Source organism: Molossus molossus, unplaced genomic scaffold (genome assembly GCF_014108415.1).
Source record: "Molossus molossus isolate mMolMol1 unplaced genomic scaffold, mMolMol1.p scaffold_m16_p_1, whole genome shotgun sequence".
NCBI lineage: Eukaryota > Metazoa > Chordata > Mammalia > Chiroptera > Molossidae > Molossus > Molossus molossus.
The window spans coordinates 35,505,032-35,528,738 of NW_023425344.1; the positions used below are offsets into that span (position 1 = coordinate 35,505,032).

General features: G+C 36.5%; 1 protein-coding gene across 14 annotated transcripts in view; it reads right to left on the minus strand.

The window, feature by feature from the left end:
- FRYL (FRY like transcription coactivator) overlaps window positions 1-23,707 on the minus strand; it is a 273,487-nt gene that overhangs the window by 72,899 nt on the left and 176,881 nt on the right. For all 14 annotated transcript variants that reach the window (XM_036257487.1, XM_036257478.1, XM_036257468.1 and 11 more), the window contains 15 exons: window positions 23,293-23,425; window positions 20,805-20,912; window positions 17,928-18,165; window positions 16,879-17,064; window positions 16,537-16,623; window positions 14,779-15,047; window positions 11,276-11,471; window positions 10,332-10,456; window positions 8,291-8,348; window positions 5,640-5,731; window positions 3,577-3,749; window positions 2,627-2,787; window positions 1,413-1,523; window positions 409-563; window positions 15-114 (listed from right to left, as the gene is read on the minus strand). In XM_036257487.1, coding sequence (XP_036113380.1) covers window positions 15-114; window positions 409-563; window positions 1,413-1,523; window positions 2,627-2,787; window positions 3,577-3,749; window positions 5,640-5,731; window positions 8,291-8,348; window positions 10,332-10,456; window positions 11,276-11,471; window positions 14,779-15,047; window positions 16,537-16,623; window positions 16,879-17,064; window positions 17,928-18,165; window positions 20,805-20,912; window positions 23,293-23,425 — 2,192 coding nt within the window. The remainder of the gene's footprint in view (window positions 1-14; window positions 115-408; window positions 564-1,412; window positions 1,524-2,626; window positions 2,788-3,576; window positions 3,750-5,639; window positions 5,732-8,290; window positions 8,349-10,331; window positions 10,457-11,275; window positions 11,472-14,778; window positions 15,048-16,536; window positions 16,624-16,878; window positions 17,065-17,927; window positions 18,166-20,804; window positions 20,913-23,292; window positions 23,426-23,707) is intronic.

Here is a 23,707-nt window from a genome sequence, read left to right on the forward strand (position 1 = left end):
ATTTGTTTACAAACCTGTAAAAGTTGCATAGCAACTTCATAGATACTTCGAGAAGAATCAGCTGCTTTAAACAGTATCAGATTTAGGAGCATCACTGTGTCACACTGATAATCCCTAGGGACAAATTTTACACGTTAGGTAAATAATGTTTAGAGGTTTTCACACAAGGCAATAAATATGATATACAAAGGGGAAGACTGCAGGCAGGCAGCTGCTAAGCCCATGAGGTGACTGGGTTTTTTTTAAAAGCTAAAAGGTACAACAACAAATGTGTTGCTGATCATTCTCCTTATTTTGGTTAAATTTCGTTCGAGTTTACGAAAATATTGGTTTCTTAGTATTTCTGAATTTAAATGAAAATATTTTCTTAAAAAAGCTAAATGACATATGAAACAGCATCTGGTGCACCTGTTCTGGAATACATTGGCTATGGCCCGAAAGCAGCCAGCGGCCACCCTCTTCGAACCGGTGTAACATCGATCCACAGCCCAGTGCATCAGGTTGCTCTGATCCGGGTTCAGCTCCAGCAGTAACGTGACTGCTTCACAGCCCAACTGATGAACCTAAGTGAAGGTCACAAAATCGCCCAGGACAGAGAGAGTTAGATATTATCCAACTGTCTACTTCTCTACATTTTATTAAAATAATATTATACATGTATTTATTGCATCTAATCACAAAACTCAAGTCTCCTTTCATGCAACTGCTCATTTTATTCAGCCAGTAGAGAAAGTGACCTGGATACTTTAAACATGGTCTCTAGCTTGTTACACAATTGTCCAGCAGGACAATTCTCTCCTCCAGCGGGTTCCCATAGGCATTAGATGAGTACAGTGATTCAGTGCTTTCAGAAGAGTTATTAACCTCTCTAGTTATGTTTATAAAGCTTTATTCTTGTTGTTGATAACCCAACATAAGCATTATTCTCAGGTGAAAAAAATGTTGAGTCTTATTTTAGACGAGATCGGGCGCGTTCAGGGTGGTATGGCCGTAGACTTAAGTCTTATTTTAAATTGTGACGTCTGTGTGTACTATGGGAGTATGAAGGGCACAGAGTAGAGGGCAAGAAAGAATGACTAATGGGAGAGTGGTCAAAAATAAGAAACTAAACTTAGCAAATAATATGTCTGTTCCTTGGAGCTCAATGTATTCTACACTGGTATTCATAGACACAGAACCTATTGTAAGAAATATACACACCACCGCATTAATCCTATTATATAAAAGGGAAATTAAAATAATTAAATCAGTGTGTAATAGATAAAAATTAGAAATTTCTTAGATCATAGCATCCTATTTTCCATAATGTTTTCTGCATTTAATTCTAACCTATCTTATTAAAAAAAAAAAAGACATAATTCCAAATAATGCAATGACAATCATGAAATTTTAATGGAATTACCAATAATTACCTTTTTGTCCAAAGAGTCCAAAATGTTATCCAACCATTTGTACAAATAGCCATCTGATGAAAGTCCTACATTATCTGCAACAGGGCCACAGCACAGCACAGCGGACATGGCCTTCAAACAACAACATTAGAATTATACTTACAACCTGTAAGAGGTTACATGTTGGTTGTTTAATGAGAAGTGGCAGGGTATTTTTACTCATGCTTCTGTAGCCACATTATCTTTAACTTTTTTCTTTTCTTTTTTTTTTTATCCCCACCCGAGGATATTTCTCCATTTTTGTACAGATAGAGTGGGAGGGAGAGAGAGAGAGAAACATCGATGTGAAGGGACACATCGAGTGGCTGCCACCCGCACGACCAACCAGGGCCGGGGACAAACTGCAACCGAAGTACGTGCCCTTAGCGGGAACCGAACCCGGGTCTCTCCGGACCGCAGGCTGGCGCTCTAACCGCTGAGCCAAACTGGCCAGGGCTAACTTTTTTCTTTATAATAAAAAGCACAATAGTACTTTTTGAGACTAGTTAATTTATTATGAGTAGTAAGCATCAAGGTACCAAACTAGACATGAAGTTTGAAAGTTCTAGAAGAGAAGAAAAAAGACAAGCAGGAGAAAGCCCTTAGGTTGGAAAAAATAGGTATTTCCTTGAGGCAATCCTCAGTTCTTTAAGACTACAGCATTCAAATTTTGGGTAGATTCCGAACTTTTTTTTTTTATCCTCACCCGAGGACATTTTTGGATTTATCTTCAGATAAAGCGGGAGGAGAGAGGGAGGAAGAAAGAGAGAAACATCAATGTGACAGAGACACATTGAGTGGTTGCCACCCACACGACCTCAACCGGGGCCGGGGACAAACTGCAACCAAGGTACGTGCCCTTAGCAGGAACCAAACCCAGGACTCTCTGGTCTGTGGGTCGGTGCTCTAACAGCTGAGCCAAACTGGCCAGGGCAATTCTGAACTTTTTTTGCATTGCATTTTATGTATTTAGATAAATGTACAGTATAAATGTTTGAATACAGCAAGTGTGTGTGTGTGTGTGTGTGTGTGTGTATATATATATATATATATATATATATGTATATGTATTTTCTAATACTCTCAGGTACTTGGAAGAAATCCCTAGTGTTTTTACATGCCAAGTAATGAGAGATTAAAAAATATCACTACACTCCTGACATAAGAAAAAAGCAATCCGATTTCTAAGTAAATACCTTCAGTGCACAGTACTGATGTCTGTTAATCTGCATGTTTCTATCACTGTATCTGTCCAAGGGTGTAAACATGATGCTAAAAGGACCTGCCCAGTGACTGAACAGCATAAATAGACTGTGACGAAGGCTCTGTTGAGGAAAAATACTTCTTCTCTGGTGCACTGTAAAAAAAAAAAATAGATGGAGAATTCATTTCCATTTCTTTTTACTTTAATATGCATTTCAACTTGTTTGCTATTGAATATGTAACATTGTACAGAAGAAAAGTTCATTTGAACTTCACTGAAACCTCCACAGTGACAGAAATCATTTGCACATATGCAAGTCACAGTCTATGTCACCATGTCCGCATTACATGAGAGAAAGCATCTTGAAAGCAGAACTGCATGGATGGCATGATGTGTCTTGGGGCTGACAGACTGGGAGTCCAGACCCTGCTTCTCCCCGGGCTGTGCTGGCTCCATGGTAAGCTTGGCCAAGACATTATTAACATAAACACACCTCTGGATCTTGGTTGTGCTCAATAACAGGCACTTATCTGTTAAATGAGTCAATCAGTAACACTGTATCCTTGTACCTTCCATCTAAGGCCTACAACCTCTCCACTGTTCAAAAGTACCTCATTAATTCTATCCTCAATTATGATTTAGGGCATTACGGTCTTTGCTCATAGACTCTAGAACAAGTTTGTCCAAAGAGCTTATTTTATTGGTTTCTTCAAAATTTTGTGTTACTGTCTTGTTCGTTCAAAATCTGTGCTGGGTTGCTTCTTGATTTCTAATCACTGACACTAATTCAAAAGCAAAACTCCTGCCACCCATGTAATGCTGACACACGTTCCCAGTATGTTCATAAGATGCTTTATCAACTTAGATTACAGAACCTCAGGGGAAGAATGAATATAATGGCCCCTTAATATTCAACAATGGTTTAAGAAACTAAAATCATACCTGGAACATTCTGAATGATATTCGCCACTAAGGCACTAAAATGGCATCGTATATCCTTCAGTGTGTCCGAGTCTTTTTCATTTTCTGCTTCCAGGAGTTGTCTGGTTAAGTCCACATACTCCAGTAGAGTGTTGTTGAGGAAATGTGTTTCACTGTCAAGGCCGCCACTTGCACTGAAAACAGTGAAGAAAATAGATAAAAGGTAAATAAAATGTGATTTTAAACTATAAATTTTTTTAAATCCTCACCCGAGGACATTTTTGCAATAATCTTCTGATAGAGCTAGAGAAAGGGAAGGAGGAAGAGAGAGACAGAAACATCAATGTGAGAGAGACACATTGACTGGTTGCCACCCACATGACCCCAACTGGGGCCAAGACAAACTGCAACCGAGGTACATGCCCTTAGCGGGAACTGAACCAGGGCCTCTCTGGTCCGTGGGCCGACACTCTAACTGCTAAGCCAGATCGGCCAGGGCTAAACTATAAATTTAAAAAAAATAAAATTCCTAGTAATTAAAATCATAACTTGGCATAGTTATGGTAGTGTGCAAGTGAATATACAAAAACTAAATGAACGTGTGCTTGGCTTACTTAGATATAAAAATAAGTGTTGCTGCTTGAAGTTGGCTTCTTAGCTCAGGGGTTATGTAAAAATAAAAGGTGCTTCTTAGTCGAGGAACTACTACTGCAATTTATATGATTCAATTCCATACCAACTTTAATTGACTATTGTGAGTGCTAAGTGTTATTCCCTCTCTATCAAAATATATAGCTTTCAAAATAAAGACATAAGGAGGCATAAGGAATAGTGAGGACCAATGTAGAAAGGTACAAAGAGGAAGGACTGGTTCTATACATTCTCACAGTTGCTATGCATATTCATATTACATCTTTAGCACAATTAATCAAATATCCATTAGGTACTTATTTGCAACACGATTCTGGGACAGGTATTATCTGGGACACAAAAATATAAGATAATTCAAATATGAGTGCTGGTTTTCAATGAGTATAGCTTTTGCACTTAAAATTTAAATACACCAACATATTGCAGTTCCCAAACAGTATCATTCAAGATTCTTCATTCACTAACATCATTAAAAGCAACCAAAGAAGAAGAAAAGATTCAGATGTGTATTGTGCTAATTTTATGCATCAAGCCCAGCAAGGTTCAAATTTACTTTTCTTAACTTGAACTGTTTCTTTCTTGTGGGGGGCAGAAAATAGAATGAAGTGTCTGTTTTACTCCTTTTCATTTACTAGAACAGAATGGTAAACCAATGGTTTAAATTCTCGTTAAAGCTCTATTTTAAAAGCACCAGTCAAACGCATACTAAGAAATAATCAGGACAAATGCTATAGTAGCAATACAACACTTTTTTGATTATTAACATTTTTTTTCATCAAGATCTCTTTCAAGTTACCTTTTTGGAAAATGGTAAGATGTTTTTTTTTCTCTTTTAAGGATCAGGTAACACTACTGCCTCCTAAGGAAATAGTCATTTCTCAATACAAAGCTGAAGGAATTCTCAAGGGGCTGGTCATAGTATCAAGATGCCTCTACTCCAGCAATAACCCCAGTTTTTATGTTTTCATATGTGAGGGGTGTAAACAGTTATAATTATGTTTGTGGATTTCATATTTTCCCCCAGCAGGATAGATTTACAGTTGAATGAAATAAATTTGCAAACTTGACCATGTGGCACCTTTTAATAAGTGATTTTTACAAATCTAGAAGATAATGATGTTAAAATTAGGTAAGAAATAGTTAAATCAGTAACAAAAAAAGAGGCTACTACTGCCCACTTGCCTCAGTTAGTAGATTTCAACCAATATCATAATCATAGGAACATTATTCCCAACTCATACTAGAGGAAGATTTTGAAAAACATTTTTAAACCATTAGTTAATTTACTGGATGCAGCTTTGACTTTGGTAAATAATGTTTACAAATAATGCACACAGGTTTTTGGTTGCAAACGTGTTTTTCTGTTATGTTTCATGAGAGAAAAAATATGCTCCCTAATTTCAAAGTTTAAAAAATCAAAATCCAGTACCGACCTGTGACTAATGACACCAGCATCTGCCAGCAGTTCAAATATTCGTACCAGCTGTACTCGTAAAATGTCTCGACGCCTGCGCCTTTTCATATTCTATTCCAAAGATACAAAGATATTAATTAAAAATCCTTTGGGAAAGTTGATCGAAACTTGCTGGTATAACATGGAAAGACTACTACGAATGTCTTAGAGCTTTGGGGTTTATTGAAATTAATTTGGTTATGCAATACAGACTTTGAGCACTCTGGTAGGTACTGCATCAAAGAGATACGTGTGGATAGTTTGAAATTAATGGGCCAAATAAAATCATATGACATTTTCCATGGTGATACCACAATTTAGAAGGACTGAAGCATTTAGTGAAACTGTTCTCTTTAACAAAGAATTCCTAATATACTCCCCAAACAGGACAGAAGGTCAGGGAAAACATCACAGAAGGGACAGAAGAGACCCCAGATTTTGCTCATGCCTAAGTTTTCCATTTAACAATGAATTTTGACACACAAAAACAAATACAAAGAACAACAAAAGACAAATTCCTTTGATCATATGGGATGAATGAGTGTTCTGTGTCTGACTAAGGTTGAAGTACTAATGCCTAGAGTAATCGATGCAACACCTGCCCTTGATTCTGCCTCTGTCCAGTATTGGGGTGGCTCTGCATCACTTTTTTCTACAGATTATTTTAGTCGTGACGTAATTTCCATAACACAGAGTAATTAAAAACATACTAATTAGCCTTCCACTTTCTTGTCTACACACTAGTTTTCTGCCTTTCAGAATAAATAAATATTCAAGACAAGTAAAAAAAATCTTTCAGCTCTTTATGAAGTTTACAGCAATTCATTCACATTGATCAGGATGTTTCCTAACAGTCTTTGAGGATTTCTGCAAAGTTTTAGTTGACTGGTTTTTATTTTGTCTCCATAGAAAGACTGTGAATCTAATGTTTTCAAAATATATCTTACATTCAAGGCACATCACTTTCTATGATGACTTTTTCGTTCCTGAAATTAAATACAAATACTACTACTTAATTTTGTTTCCAATTTCACTTTCCTCTAATAAATCATTCTGCGCTGTAACCAACATGATCAGTCTGAAGCAAAAATAGAATTACAAAATAGGATACTATATCACTACTCTGCAGGGCTGATTTAAAGAATTACAGATGCTGTTTTAGGTCTCTAACAGTGAAGCTATTCCTACCATCTTCCTCTATTTATCTCCAATGTTAGTATCAATGATTCTCATTGCTCTACACCAGCCTCAACTAAGATGCTTAAATAAAAGTTTCTGGGCTCCACTCTAGAAATCCAGGAACCTGTAATTTTTAGCAGGCTCTTCAGGTAATTCTCAGATGCCAAGGTCATATGGGGACCAGTGGTCTCCTGGATACAGCTGAAACCAGATGTCTTTCATGAGATAGTTCCTATCTTGCTTTCCAGGATAATCAATCACTTTCCTTCTCATATAATCACACAAAAGAATATGCAATGTCCAGATTCTTTTATGAAGTTTGCAAATAGTTCTTCCTCTGCCTAGAATGTCTTTTCCTCACTTGTCCACTGGGGAACATACTTCAATATTCACCTCGGCCCTGGCTGGTTTGGCACAGCTGTAGAGCGTCAGCCTGGGGACCAATAAGTCACAGGTTCGATACTGGCCAAGGGCACGTGCCTTGGTTGCGATTCATCCCCAGCCCTGGTTGGGGCTGTGCGGGAGGCAGCCACTCAATGTGCCCCTTTCACGTCAATGTTTCTCTCTCTCTCTCATGTCCCACTCTATCTGAACATAAATGAAAAAAAAAAAGTCCTCAGGTGAGGATAGAAAAAATAAATTTAAAAAATAAGTAAAATTTAAAAAAAAGTCCAGCCGGTGTGGCTCAGTGGTTGAGCATCAAGCCACGCACAAAGAGGTCACCGGTTTGATTCCGGGACAGGGCACATGCCCAGGTTGTGGGCCCAGTCTCCAGTGGGGGGCATGAAGGAGGCGGCCAATCGATGTTCTCTCTCATCAATGTTTCTCTCGCTCTCTTTCTCCCTCTCCCTTCTCTCTCTCAAAGAAATAAAGAAAAAAAAATTCACCTCAAGTATCAGTGCTTCGTCTGTTTTTGTTATAATTATAACAATTACATAATTGTTATAATTATGGTTCACAAATGTCTGTCCCCGTAGACCCGTGGGTTCTAAAAGTTGCTCAGAACCTGACATAGATCTTTACATTTAGGGATCTTGCCCAGGGATTGGAAGAATATAGCACTCAGGCCAAATCTGAGCTGTTGTTGCCGGTTACTAAAAATAAAGTTGTATTGGAACACCCACTTGTTTGGTGTCTATGTAGCAAAACTGAGTAGTTGCAACAGAGACAGTATGACCTACATATTTACTATTTGGCCCTTTAAAAACAAGGTTTGCTGACCTTGATCTAGACCCCAACTATCCTCACTTTAGCTAAAATAATTTGTTTCTGCATAAGATCTTCTGTAGGGGAAGAAAGAGGTTTGTGCATTAAAAAAGGTTGAAAACTGCACTAGACTCTTTTACTTATTTACTTCTGAGTTTCTAACTTTTGGTGTAATGTGTAGAACACAGAAGACAATAAGTGGTTGCCAAATAAATATTTAATAATAGAAAACTACACACAGTTTACCTCTGGCCTTCTTTCGAGTGCTTCTTTAATTATGGGATGCAATTCCTCTATTAGTTCCCTGGAAAAAAATTATACACATTCTCTTAACAGGTGAACTGATATAACCAGACATGTGCAAATATGTAAATATTGATATACCGAATGAGGTAAACAGAGAAGTGTTAACCCTAATTCTACTGTTTAAAACATAATTTTTATTGTTTTGGTTATAAAACAAACCTGTACATGTAGAACATATGGAAAGCAGAAAAATGGTATAGGCCATTTATTGTAATTTGTAAAAATAAGTACTATCAAGATTTTTGTTCAATCATTTTACAGCCCACATACACTTTACAGAGTTGAAACCTTATCATATATATAAGATGGTATCCATTTTTTCCTTTATGTAATACTAGCATGACTTTTATAGACAATTAATTCACAGTATTCTATTATAGGGTGAAATACCACAATTTTCTTTAATATTTTCATTTATTAATGATTTGTTAAATTTTATGTAATTTTTATTATAAATACTGCCTCAGTAAATATCTTTGTATATTAATCTCTGTCTTTATTTCTGATTATTTCCTTAGGATTAATTCTTACAAATAGAATTAATGGGTCAAATGGTATGAATTTCATGAACATGACAGCTTTATCTTTGCTCATATTCTGATTTTAAAGTAGAAAATATGCTTTTACAGAAGATTCGGAAAATACAAAAGCAGCAAAACAAAATCCATCCACAATTTTATCATCTATAGAAAACTACCACAGACAACATTTTTGCCTCATAATTGTTTCTATTAATGGGATTTTGTTTTTTAAGAAGATGAGGTCATTTTTGTATTCCATATTTTGCTATTAACAAAATAGTGTGTCTACTTACTCTAAAATAATCTTCCCAAACTTTTTTTTAATGAATGCTATTCCCAAAACTATAAACATATTACAATTTATTCTCTATTGTGCACGTCATCTTGAAGGCAAAACATCAAATACCACCTCATATCAATGGAGAACAATCTCCAAATATTAAATTCAGGGCTCAGCAGGCAATAACAAAGAAGAACTTGGGACAAAAATGATGGATTTGCTTCATTAATACGAAAAACATCAAGAATGATATAAAATGTGTACATAAATATTTATTTTCCTTTTTTTTTTTTGTTAATCCTCACCCGAGGATATTTTTCCATTGGTTTTTAGATAGAATATAAAGGATGGAGGGGGGAAGAGAGAGAGAAAAACATCAATGTGAGAGAGACATATCAATTGGTTGCCTCATGCATGTCCCGGCCTGGGATAGAATCTGCAACCCAGGTACATGCCCTTGACTGGGAATCAAACCCATGACCCTTCGGTCCATGGACTGGGGCTCCAACCACTGAGTCAAATGAACCAGGGCTGTATATCAATATTTCTTTTAAAAACAGTCTAATTTGCCTGGTTAGTGTGGCTCACTGGTTGAGCACTGACCCATGCACCAAGAGATTGCCAGTTCAATTCCCGGTCAGGGCACATGCCCAGGTTGTGAGCCAAACCCCCAGTGTGCGCGTGCAAGAAGCAGCTAGTCAATGTTCTCTCTCATCGATGTTTCTCTCTCTCCCTCTCTCTATAAAATCAATAAAGAAAAAAAAAATTAATAAAATAAAATAAAGAATAAATAAAAATAGTCTAATTCTCTTAAGCAAGAGGGAAAAAAACTACAATTTTAGCCAATAGATCAATATTATAAGTTAGTTAAATCACTGTGAAAATAAATAAGGTAGGAATATTAAAGATTTATCCAGCATTTTATTTCTGGAACATATTTATACATAGTATACACTTAAGTTTCATACTCATTTTGTGAAGAAAATAGGGTAAAATCTTATTTCATCAATCAAAATGGGGAAATAAAGGCTCCAATAAATTAAATGAGTTGTTAAATGTTACATGGTAGTTAACTGGTAAAAGGACTGATAGTAACTGTCCTGGTAAGTGCCCTACCACACCTTGCTCTGAGCAGCCAGGTTTACTTTTCAGTGCATGGAAAAAACATAAAGATAATTACCTAAAAGCCCCTGGGTTGGTCCTGCCAAGACCTAGAACAAGGGCCTCCGTGATTTCCATGCTCTCAGAGCGCATCATTGGAACTACATGCTTAAACAAGGATGAAGGGGATGGGATTCCAACAATCTGGAAAAAAAATACATATATTTATAGTACTCACTAATGACAGTACACCAAATGAAATAATTTGACATTTCAACACTACTTGGTGAAGGACAATGGATAAATGAAATTTTAGAATGAACGGTGTTTCAAAATTCACCTGTGGCATCCATAACCTAAAACGGTTAAATACTTTGCAATGATTCACTGCAAGTTCATTACCAAAACGGGCTTGAGGTCTCTTAATTTCTTACAGATGTGCACCATCATAAAATAGGCTGACTCCCTCCATCAGTCTATGTCTTTTGATCCGTAAAAACGAGTGGAACAAAATTACTCCTGCGAGTCCTCAGTGTTCCAGTGAGACACCCAGGCATTGTGTTTTCTGTTTCCGTCACCCACCTCACAGTATTTCGTGTCACATCATGAAGACTATGTAACTGCTTGTCAAGTATCATTTGCATCACTGCATAATTTAGGGAAATTCTAAAAAGATTTAATTATTTAAATCACTCCTTTTGGATATTGAGAAGTGTGACAACTATAGAAAACGGAATAAGGGAAAAGAGGGATGAACACTATCTTAAAAATATTCACTCTGATGAATTTAATGAGCTTGACCCCTTTTTCCTAAAGAAAAATTGTATCTATATAAAATTGATTCCAACTAGGCCTCCATAAAAACAGTAATGTGAGATTTCTTGAAATCTTTACCCCCCCCCCCCCCCATTATCACTGCAAGTAACAAATACAGTTTTCAACCAACTTACCCTACAGGCCTGGAAAAGGAATTCTGAAACATTATCGGTGGCACCGATGCCAGGGCAGGCCCGGCGAACTTACTTTAGAATCGATGCTATAGCCACTGTCGGGGGTGGACGCCAGCGTCTCGGGAGGAGAGCACCGCACGGAGCCCGGGGCCGGCGAGGACGCCGCGCACGGGGCCGCCCCGCAGCACAGCAGCAGGTAATTTCTCCACAGGCCGACGTAGGAGTCACTGCTTGTGGTGGTACTTACTTTCTTAGCATTGATGGGGCTACTAAGGGGGAAATGTAGAACAAAAACAGGTAGAAATTAATAATACATGTTTTGAAATTAAAAAAAAAAAACTAATGCAAAGTTTCTATCCATTTCAAGGAGATGGTTATCATAAAGTTTTTATTACTACCTTTGTGGAATAATGTAAGATATACATACATAAAATATTAAACTGAAAATTAAAACATATTACAGGGTCATTGTAACAGATTTTATTATTCCTATAGCCAAAGTTAATACTTTATCGGACTACATTTTATAACTTTTTATACTCAATGTAGAAAAAAAAAGAAAGAATATTACCTTAATCCCACACTCTATATTCTTCTACACGTTTAATTCATATAAATGTATACAAATGCATGAACATATATTTTAACTTATAAAAAAATTGAATAACTGTTTCTCTTGTTCTGTATTTGCTTTTTATACATAACATATATTTTTAACATCTTCCATATAAGTTAGTATATTTTAATGACATCATTTGTGATGACTGTCTGCTATATCATTACAGAGATTAGCATGATTTATATAGCTAAACTTTCATTGTTGGACATTTTAGCTAATAGCAATTTGTCCCTATTATACACAATACTATACATTTGAATATATGTTTAATTAGAATAAAAATTTAATCTTCAAGGGTAAATTCCTAAAAATGGAATTGCAGTCAAAAGAATATCCACATTTTTAAAGCTTCTGTCAAATCTCTGTCTTCAAAGGTTAGACCAATAAAACATTTTGGGCACTGGGTGGTTTGGCTCAGCGGTTGGAGCATCGGCTCGCGGTCTGGAGAGACCCGGGTTCGGTTCCCACTAAAGGCACGTACCTCAGCTGCAATTTGTCCCTGGCCCCAGTTGGGGTTGTGTGGGTGGCAACCACTCGATGTTGTCTCTCTCACATCGATGTTTCTCTCTCTCTTTTCCTCTCTCTCGCTCTATGAATGTAAAAAGTGTTCTCAGGTGAGGATTAGAAACAAAAATAAAACAAAACAAAAAAAATGCCCTGGCCAGTTTGGCTCAGCAGTTAGAGCATCAGCCCACAAACCGGAGAGTCCTGGGTTCAGTTTCCGCTAAGGGCATGTACCTTGGTTGCAGTTTGTCCCTGGCCCTGGTTGGGGTCGTGTGGGTGGCAACCACTCGATGTATCTCTCTCACATTGATGTTTCTCTCTCTCTCCCCTCCTCCCTCCCACTCTATCTGAAGATACATGCAAAAATGTCCTCGGGTGAGGATTAAAAAAAACCCAAAAACCATTTTGGAACAATATCATAACTCTTTCTAAACACCAAATTCTACTGGGATTAAGGAGAGCAAAACAAAAACAGGAAAAATACTAATAGATAGTCTTTACCTTAAATAGATTTATAACATATTAAGATAAGTAATGCACCCATACAACTTTATTTATTCATTAACAGTGTCTTAGTATGTTAGAAATGTTCAGAGCACGTACAACAGCAGGAAAAACAACAAAAACCAAAACCTGTAAAAAAGCCATTACCATCATGTTTGCTGGGGGAGATATAAAATAAAGAAACAATAAAACAAAGTCAGATGTTGTTAAGTTTAATGAAGAAAAACAGAGCAAAAGGGGAGACAGGAAGTGGTGGTAGGAGAAGGAATAATAATTTAAAATATGGTAAATTAGGGGAGATTTAAGTTCACAAGTGTTACACAAAGTGAAAAGTGTCAATCTTTTTTCTTTTTTTCCTTTATTGATTTTAGAGAGAGAAGAAGGGAGAGGGAGAGAGAGATAGAAACATTGATGAGAGAGAACACTGATCGGCCGCCTCCTTCCTACATGCCTCCCACTGGGGATTGGGCCTACAACCTGGTGTCTGGATCAGTATCCTCTTGGTGCAAGGGTCGATGCTCAACCACTGAGCCACACCAGCTGGATGAAAAGTTTCAATCTTCATTAAAAAACAAAACAAAAAAACACCTCACATCCAATCAGCTACCCTGTCTACTGATTGAAGCATTTAAGCCATTTACATTTAAGGTTATTCTTGATAGATACTTATTAGTTGCCATTTTTATTTTATACCAGTGTTCCTCTCTCTCTCTCAAAATGGAAAGGGAACCCACTATATGGAAGAGCATAAATGCCAACGATACATCAGGTAAGGGGTTAATTTCCAAAATATGTAGAGTATGAAGAAAGACAAATAATCCAATTAAAAATGAGGGTGTGGAGAAAAGGGGACTCTAGTACACTGATAGTGGGAATGCAGACTGGTGTAGCCACTATGGAAAACAATATGATGTTTCCTCAAAAAATTAAAAATTGAACTGCCATTTGACCCATTGATCCCACTTCTAGGAATATATCCTAAGAAGCCTGAAACACTAATCAGAAAGAATATATGTACCCCTATGTTCATAGCAGCACTATTTACAATTGCTAAGATCTGAAAACAGCCCAAGTGTCCATCAATAGATGAATGGATAAAAAAGCTGTGATATATATACACAATGGAGTACTATGCAGCAGTAAGAAAGAGAGATCTCTTATCCTTTGAGACGACATGGAGGGACCTGGAGAATACTATGCTAAGTGAAATAAGCCAATCAGAGAAAGACAAATATCGCATGATCTCACTTATTTGTGGAATATAATGAACAAAATAAGGTGATAAACAAAACAGACCCAGAGACTAGAAGTAGGGTTCAGCCTGACAAACTTCAGAGGAGGGGGCAGGGGGAGGGAAGAGATAAACCAAAGATCTTATGCATATAAGCATAACCAATGGACAGAGACAACAATGCTTGGGGGGGGGGGGGGGGGAGACACGGAATTGAGAGGATAGTGTCAATGGGGAAAAAGGAGAAACACCTGTAACAAAAATAAATTAATTAAATGTATACACGCACACTCACACACCACATAAAGACTTTTCAAAGACTTCAATTAATTCTAAAAATGTCTTTGAAAAAGAACCTAATATTGTCAGGGAAAAATGCAAAGACGTACCTTTGAATTAATTGTTTTTGCTACATTTAAAACTTCTACTTGTAATTCACAAGCAATTTAACTGACTCTTACAATCAGGTATATTAAAAATTGAAGATTCAAAAAAAACCACACACACATATCCAATACACAATACCTGAGAAATCTATATAGTTACATAATTAGCATGTATACACAGAAATACCAAAAACATATACACTAGGAAAATAACCTACTCTATATCAAACACACACTCACCCAATACACAATACCTGAGAATCTATACAGGTACATAATTAGCATGTATACACAGATATACCAAAAACATATACACTAGGAAAATAACCTACTTTATATCAACCTGCGGGGACAACAACTGAAGTCTTGTGTATGCAAACATCCAAGCATAGCTCACAGCTGTAGAGCAGTGTTTTGGAAGGTTTTCTTGCTTTAAAAAACTGGAGAGACTTATAATCCATGGGTCTTGGCCTTGGGTCACATGTGCAAATATCCATATGTGTGATGGACTAATCACATCAAACTGGTGGCTAATAGGAGAAGAATTCCATTCTGCTAACGTCTGTAAATCTATCGAGCTAGGGCAATACAGCAATGTAGTCTATGTAGAGAGAAAAAAAAATGGATTACTGCACACTTCATGACTTAAAGGTCTGCCATATGAACTGTTTTAAACTGTTAAGTGCCCTGCTGGTAGTGTCAAGAACACAGGTTCTAAAGCAGGTTAATATGAGCTCCACGATGGGCCGAAAGCAAGTAGTAAATTCCTAAAATTGCATTTGCTTTTTTGTGCATGTGCATACATGTATTTTTCTAGAGAGACTCCACAGATTTCATTAGTCTCAAAAGGATCCATAAAAAAAAAGGTTGAGAACTACTACTTACATAATTCACATATGACTATGCAATTTTTGTGGGTGTACTGAAGCAGCTAGGGAACTCAAAAATGAGCAATTAACATTCATTCTGATGTATCCTACATATGCATAAGTGGAACAGACTGGAAAATGGGCTCCCTCCAGAGGTGTATATTTATACATATTTGCTCATCAATATTCTGAGCTCTTATACTGAAGAGAAAGATTCACCTTCAGAGCAAATTATATGTCATTCAAACAACAAAAATAGAGCCTTAAAATGAACAGAGATGCAATTTACACGATCATTCAGCTGATACTGATAAAGCACCCACTAACCCAGGCACCACTTTAGGCACTAAACTAGAGATATCCATTACTTTTTTTGTTGGTATAATTCAGGTTAATCATCTAAAACAGAATCCTTTAAATTGTACAGATTTTCAATCATCTCTTAGGTTTATAAGGTTTTCTTATTTAATCTCCCTTGATTACACATAATTTGTGAGTTATAAGAGCCAAGTGTTATGCAGGAAGCCCATAAACCTCTTGTCCATGTATTCCAAAACAGGAAGGAAAAACATTTCTAGTAAAGTTTGATAGTTACTCTTACATCAATCTTGAAATATGACTTTTTTTTTTTTTTTTGATTCAAACCCAACCAAGCAAGTCTGCATACGTTTTCTCAGTAATGCTAAAAAAAAGAAAGAAGTCTTTTCTTCATTTTCTTCATTTTAATGAGTCAATTAGATTAGGACTTTAACATAAAACTTATGTGGCCAGGTAAACAAATACACTTACTAAAGGCTGAGTGCAATTTTTTGCTCTAAATTTCAACAAATTTTTTCACAGTATTTCAACCAGTATATTTATTAAAAATATTATATGCCATAATAAATAGCAAAAAGCAGTCAAGAGTAACATTAGATTTAAGAGAAACTTCTTAGATCAGAAAGACTGGACTTTTACAAAGCTAAAATATTTTATTGCTCTGGGGAAGTATACTAACCACAGAAATAAACCAGTGCCACTATTTTTTTTAAATGTGTGCCACTTTTTAAAAGTATTTTTAGTTTTTAAGGTACAGTTTTCAAAATACTTTCTAATGCATTACATTTATAAAGGAATTTAATGTACGTTTATGACTCAAATTCCATACAAGACTGAATAGCACTCAGTCATTATAGTCATTGTACTGCATTACATCCCAGTTACAGAAATCATTACTGTTACCTGATCGGCCCCAGTGAGATGTATGAAGCTCTCAAGAATGGATGGGCTCAGCCTGTCCATCACATCTATGGCTAATTCATCATCGCCCTATAAAAGAGACATTAAATGTCTAAAAAAATTTAGAAATGTTTAAGGAAAATAGCCAAACTCAAACATTCAAATTGACTTTAGCGCTATTGGTTACAGGTAGAATTGAGGGCAGGCGGGTTAGTTTAGACCCTGTCAATAAGACTTTGTTATAAAGTAAGTTATACTTGCAAGGTAGTAACAGAAACATTATAAAAATGGACAAAAGGACAAAAGACGAACATTAGGAAAGTAAATGAAAAATCTAAATGTTACCTTAGGTATTTCCAAAAGTGCAAATAAAGCCCGTATTTCTCTAAGGACACTAACGGCTAATCTCCTAGTGGCAGGTCGACTGCTACAGAGAATGACAAGAGCGAACCCTTCGACCACGTGGAACACATTGGGATACGGGCTCCTTTCAAGAGGAGGGGGATGAGACGCTCCATTTGCTACACCATGCTTGAAAAAGAAATAGAAGTTAAAAATGAAATTTAAAAATGTATAGACATTCTAGTAAAATGATTTAAAGTAAAGTAAATCACAGAAATTATGGCTACAGGTCTGCCTCAGCTCAAGCAATTTAAATAATATTTAATTGATAAAAGTGTACATGGGAGAAAAAACATTTAATTAGCAGTCTAAATATGAATTCTGTACCTAACCTCGATCATTCACTGGCAACTTTGTAACCTCGGAGCAGAGGCTATTAATCAATCTTGGTCTAACATTTCTATGTGGAATATGAGGGGATTGTATTGTACTCTTTGTACTCAAAATGAGGCCCAGCAGCATGGTATCACCTGGGAACTTGTTAGAAATGGATTCTCAGGCCCCTGGTGATTTAAACGCTCATTAAAGTTTGAGAAGCTGGGTTGAAGATGATCCAACTCTAAAATTCCAAGGTAGTATGACTTATACATTATCATAAATCGATAATTTGGGCACCTTTAATGGTTAAGAAGCACAGACACTGTATATGAGAAATAGGGACTGGTACCAAGGATAAAACAATCAAATAACTCAAATAAAAGGCTACTGAAGTTTTTTATTTTATCAGCTTTAAATATATTGGAAGCAATCTAAATGTGAACTAGAATGGCCTCTACTATCTATTTTCACTCAAAACTCACTGTTATCAAAGGAAGATGATTAGAAAGGTTAGACACACAGACTATATATTTAATATATGAACTACAGAAAGACTTAGATTAAGGGATTATGAATTTTGAAAGCAAATAAAACGTTTAGAGTTTGATACATTAACATTGTTGGTCATTTACTACTGACCACACTGAAAGGGACAATACAAAAGAATATGGTACCTGTGAGTCCTGGTTTTTGTTATGCATTTGGGTTGCTTGTTTCCACTGGTTTATTAATTGTACCAACATCTTTACGGCATTATCAAGAAGTGTGGGATGGATATCAGTCACTTCACGAACAATAAAATAAACAAATCCTGAAAGAACATCCTCCCGCCAATCTGGAAAATCAAGTACGAGTGCCTGCAAGGTATTGAAAGCCAGAGCACGCAGTTCTTCATCCATGTGCACCGTGAGCCTGTCAGGGACAGAAGTCCATTAGCAAATACAAACCTTCCCAACAGTGTTACCATTTACAACTTAAAACTAAGAACTGAATAAATATGACCTCTTCACTGGTTTGCAAAGAGCATGAAGAAAGACCGCAATGCTCACTTTTTGTGCTATATCTATTCTTATGGTAGTCTATATTCATTTGTTTAAGTTCACATATCCATCTATCAATACTAGTTGGTATTTTTACTACAATTCAGAATAAGTTTGATCATAATGCAAATGCTATACTTAAAATACAGACTGACATATCAGAATTATATTTTTAAATACTTTAATTCTTAAAATACCACGTTATCCTATAATCAATCAAAAATTATATTCAATCAGCCCTGGCTGGTTTGGCTCAGCAGTTAGAGTGTCAGCCCGCTGGACCGGAGAAGCCCAGATTTGGTTCCTGCTGGGGGCACATGCCTCGGTTGCAGTTTGTCCCCGGCCCCGGTTGGGGTCATGTGTGTCTCTCTCACGTCAATGTTTCTCTCTCTCTCTCTTCCTCCCTCTCTCCTTCCCACTCTATCTGAAGATAAATGTAAAAAAAAAAAATTATATGCTATCATATAATATCTTAGCACTATCTCTCATTTATTCATTCCTTTACTGGAAATAAATTCCTTCACTGGAAAGAACATGATTTATCTCTATCATTCCTTTCATGCTGCTGAGATTACAGTTAAATATAGGATGGCTGATTGTAAGAAAGGCAACAGAACAAATCAAGATGGAATCAATAGAAATAATTCTTGGAGGTGAGAATGTGAATTTAGTAGTAACATCATAATGGAGTGCACCTAGAAATAAATTTGTCAAACTAACACATAAGCCCCTAAAGACAGTGTTAAGTCTAAACAAATTAGAGGAGAGGCTATATAAAGTTACCTTTTATAGACATCAAAACAATATGGGGACATGTACGTAATATAAGTCAATGGATTTTAACAGAACACAAAAAGAATGGTTAAAAAAAAAAGACAGAAAAGATGGCTGCAATATATAGTATCATATAAATACTTTTCTGATTTGGGGCTGAAGAGGATTAATTTAGTGACTGACCATCAAGACAAATGCATAAAAGTTAAAAACTGCCTGAATGAATAAGAAAAGTACATAGCATTTAAAAACATGTCACGATTACATGCTTGGGGCACTGGGATGATGGAGTTATCCTCAGTGACAGAGGAGGAAAGCTGTGTGGTTTAGGTGAAAGGAGATACCACCCTCTTCACCCTGTGAACTCAGCTCTGGTCTTCACTAATACAACTTTTAGTGACAATGAGACTGAAGAGAAAAGGTACTGCAGCCAGTCTGACTTGGGAGTGAGCCCCAGGGCAGCAGCACATGAGAAATACCACAGGGTCAGACTAAGGATCTCCAGCCCAGTATCCTGTCTCTGATAGTGGTACCCAGGGAGGTACTGTGGGAGAGGAGAGTGAGTGGCTGACTACATGATGCTGACTCTAAAGGTTATTTCAACATCCTTTTATCCATCCAATGTGTAAATATCTTACACCTACCTGTGTGACTCAGGGTATGGATATATTAGAACAACAATGTAGCCTGGCTAATTTAAGGCAGGGGAAGTAATTAACTTTCCTTAGAGACAGCATACAGGTCTACAAACTTACAATGTAGCTTTGATTTGTTGGTCTGCTTCCTTTATTTTTAAGTAAACAAGATCTGGACATCACAATTGCAAATAAGAGGAATAGGGGACAAAACACATCAGACCCTAGAAGCCTTCTTTCTGCTGAACTAATTAATCAGTAAATAAATATTATAGAGGAAAGAAGCAAAGTAAACAGCAAAGCAAACTGTCATTTATTGTTCAGATGTGAGCTCTTTCACTAGATGCCCCATGCCTGCTCACTGTAGATGCAATTTCGTTTGACGGGACACTCATGCCCTCCCCTTTATATGGTGCCTACGGCTGCTTGTGAACGACAAAGGCAGAGATGAGCAGTTGTGACAGAGACCACAAGATCTGCAAATCCTAAAATATTTACTATGGGACCCCTTATCTAGGAAATTCTTAACTTCATCAACAAAGCAGGTTTTCAACTGGCTACTACCTCAACTTAGACTTAGTTTGGGGAGCTAATATTTAAGTTTGGTTCATGTTATTTACTCATTTTCTAGATCTATGACATACTAATAGAGCAAAGAGAGACAAAAACTTCAACCCTGTAGGTAATGTAATAGAAAAAAGAAGAGAAAATGAGTCTGCTCACCACCCTAGGCACCAAAGAAATGATTATAAGAGTTAACACAAAAATTAATTGCCTAATCGGTATCATCATACACTGATAATACTCATATGTTAAGGGATAATGAGTTTTGTAAGTCCCAGGAAATACTACTAAATGGAAAATGAGGGAGTTGAAAAACAGGATTTGTAAGAGAATCTGAAAGAACTTTAAAGTTAAAAATAAGTGGGGTGAATGTGTTTAACAAGACATAAAAGACAAAATGGGAGTTTCGAAAGTGAATCAAATAAAGGATTAAATGTCTTTATCATTAGTCAATTAGTGATAATAATAACAAGGCTGGTTTAAAATCTAAAGGGATCAAAAGAGATAAAAATCAACATAGCAAAGAGTAATTTGTTACCTTGCTAACAATTCAATGAGGTCAGTTCTGCTCATACCGTCAGGAATCAACCTTGGAATAGCAGCAATACAAGTTCTAAACAAATCAATTTTGGGTTTTCTTTCCCCCCTGAAAAATACATCACAACAGAACTTAATCAGTATATTCCATATGCTGAAAAATGAAAGCAAAGTTGGAAAAATAATTATAGAAAATAGAAGCCCACCCCAGGAAGTTTAATGTATTTAATATAATAAAGAGTGCATATAAATTCAATAAATAATTATCAGTTTAAAAATGAGCAAAAGAATATAGAGATAGCCCTGGCCGGTTTGGCTCAGCGGTTGGAGCGTCAGCCTGCGGTCCGGAGAGACCCGGGTTCGGTTCCCGCTAAGGGCACGTACTTCGGTTGCAGTTTGTCCCCGGCCCTGGTTGGTCGTGCGGGTGGCAGCCACTCGATGTGTCCCTTCACGTCGATGTTTCTCTCTCTCTCCCTTCCTCTCTCTCTCCCTCCCACTCTATCTGTACAAAAAAATGGAAAATATCCTCGGGTGAGGATAAAAAAAAAAAAAAAAAAAAAAAAGAATATAGAGATAATTCAAGGAAAAACACAGTAAGCAAAAAAGATTTTCAGTAATTATAAAATAAACATAGGAACTATTCAGTCTAAATAATAAATATTAAGTAAATTATAATATAATTATTTCAAATTAATAACAAATTTGAATTAAACATAACTTAATATTGACTATTTAGTAAATAATTAGTATATAATAATACTGATATTAAGTAACCAAACATTGGTTATTTGGGAGCCTATAAAATTAACAAAAAAAGTTTTTTCACAACATCATTTACTAACAAGGTTCTTGGAAAACAGTTTTTCATATATCACTGTTGCTATGGTCTGTTCTTGTCTATTTATTTTACTTCAGTACACACACACACACACACACACACACCCTTAAAACTTTTGTTAAAAATGTGTCAATTTTTGAAATTCACCTAGTTCCTTCACAGGTTTGATACAATTTAATTCTATTATTATTTTCTTCTAGTTACTCAACAATTTTATTTGTTTTAAATATCTAACATCTTAATACACTGGTTTTCATTTTGGTCTATATTTCCAGGTGAGGTGTTTAGTTAATTTATTTTATCCAAATTGCTCTTCAGTGATATAATAAAATAATTCTTAGGTAGAAAAGAATTTGGATGATTTCAATGTTTGGGGCCAATATTCGTTATAGTGGCAATGGACTTGCGTCTTTCAGAGTTTTTATACAGTTAGTCTTCTCTTTGCATGGTTCCAATATGCACGAATTTTTTACAACTGAGTTAAATGACTAGTTCCAGCATGGGTCAATTTTCAGTTACCACACATTAACTATAAGTAATTGCATAAACAAATTCCCTATTAGCTCTTCAGTCCACCATTGACATGCATAACGTCACTGTTTTCAAAATCTGTCACGATTGGTCACTGCCTGTCTGTTGTTTGGTTCACACACAGACAACAGAGTGTGTAGGACTGTTGCGTACTTGTCTCCAGTGATAATCAGGGGGCGTTTTACAAAAAGGATAATCAAAAGAGAAAACTGGTCAACAAAGACTGAAGTGGCGCAAAGGAAGGAGAAGTGCTGTCATCAGAAGTGAAGTTCGAAGTACACACTGGTGAACAGAGGATGGGCTCACTGGGGGAGGCTGACACGGCCATCGTGGGAGGCTCGATGTGGAGGCAGCCAGAGAACTTGGTGGGGGCAAGGTCAGCGACATAAATGAGGACAGTGGTTGTGATGAAATAATGCAGGAAAAACTTCACAGAGAAATTCTCAGATATTAGTGTATAATAACTGTATATTAATTAAATTGAGAGATCTGATTTGCAATTTGGTAATCTAAAATCTAGAATGCAGATATTAACATCAGAAAAATGCTGTTCCTTATATAGAATATGTAGATACTTCTTAGCAAATGAAGCAAGTTATTGCCATAAAATATATTCCCTTGAGGAGGAAGTTCCTAATAATAAGGAAAAAAGATGCTGGGATGACAAGCAGTGAACAAGGGTGGGGTTGGGTGGTACTGTTTGGAAAAAAACGACTCATACATTCTTTCTCTCTGTACCCCTAGTTCCCAGGAGATTTTCAGGTTTTCTTTTTTGTTTATCAGGGCTTTGGAAATAAGAGCATTTGTCTGACGTGATAAACCAATCAGTCCGTACACATCTGGGGTAACTAGGATTTTTCTATCCCTCACAGAATAAGAGTAGGGCTTTGTCACTGACGAAGAACTAGACTGAGAATCATGGACACCTTTTGCTATCTATACGAGGTTCAAAAGCAATTTAAAGAATAAAACTGAGCACATGGAAGGAATCATTGTATTAATAACCACAGCAGATGGCAATATGAAAGAGCTCCGGAAGAAAAAGTAACAAGCACAAATCAGCCACCTAAACTTTTACAAAAACTGAAATAGCAATGAAAAGAAATAATTTACTACGTACGTAATCATATCTTCAGGCTCCTTATTAGACATCTGCACACTAGTCATACACATTGGTCTCCCAACCTCCTTGTCCAAATGTCTGAGAATGCTATCTAATGCTTTTCTCACTTGAGGGTAGTAAATTGACATTCCTAGGGGGAAAAACACACCTCAGTTATAAAATGTCAGAAATTAAATAAGGAGTGGTTACAGTTACTTTCTGCAAAAATAAAAGCCTCTTAATCAGAGCAGGTTGACAGCTGTCGAGGGTGCTGCGGGGGTGAGTGAAGGAATTGAGCAAAAAAGAAAATAGAAAAAACTCATGAACGCAGATAACAATGTGGTGATTGCCACGGGGAGGGAGGGTTGGGAGATGGAAGGGGATAAAGTGGGGTTACCTGGTGATGGAAGGAGACTTGACCTGGGGTGGGGAA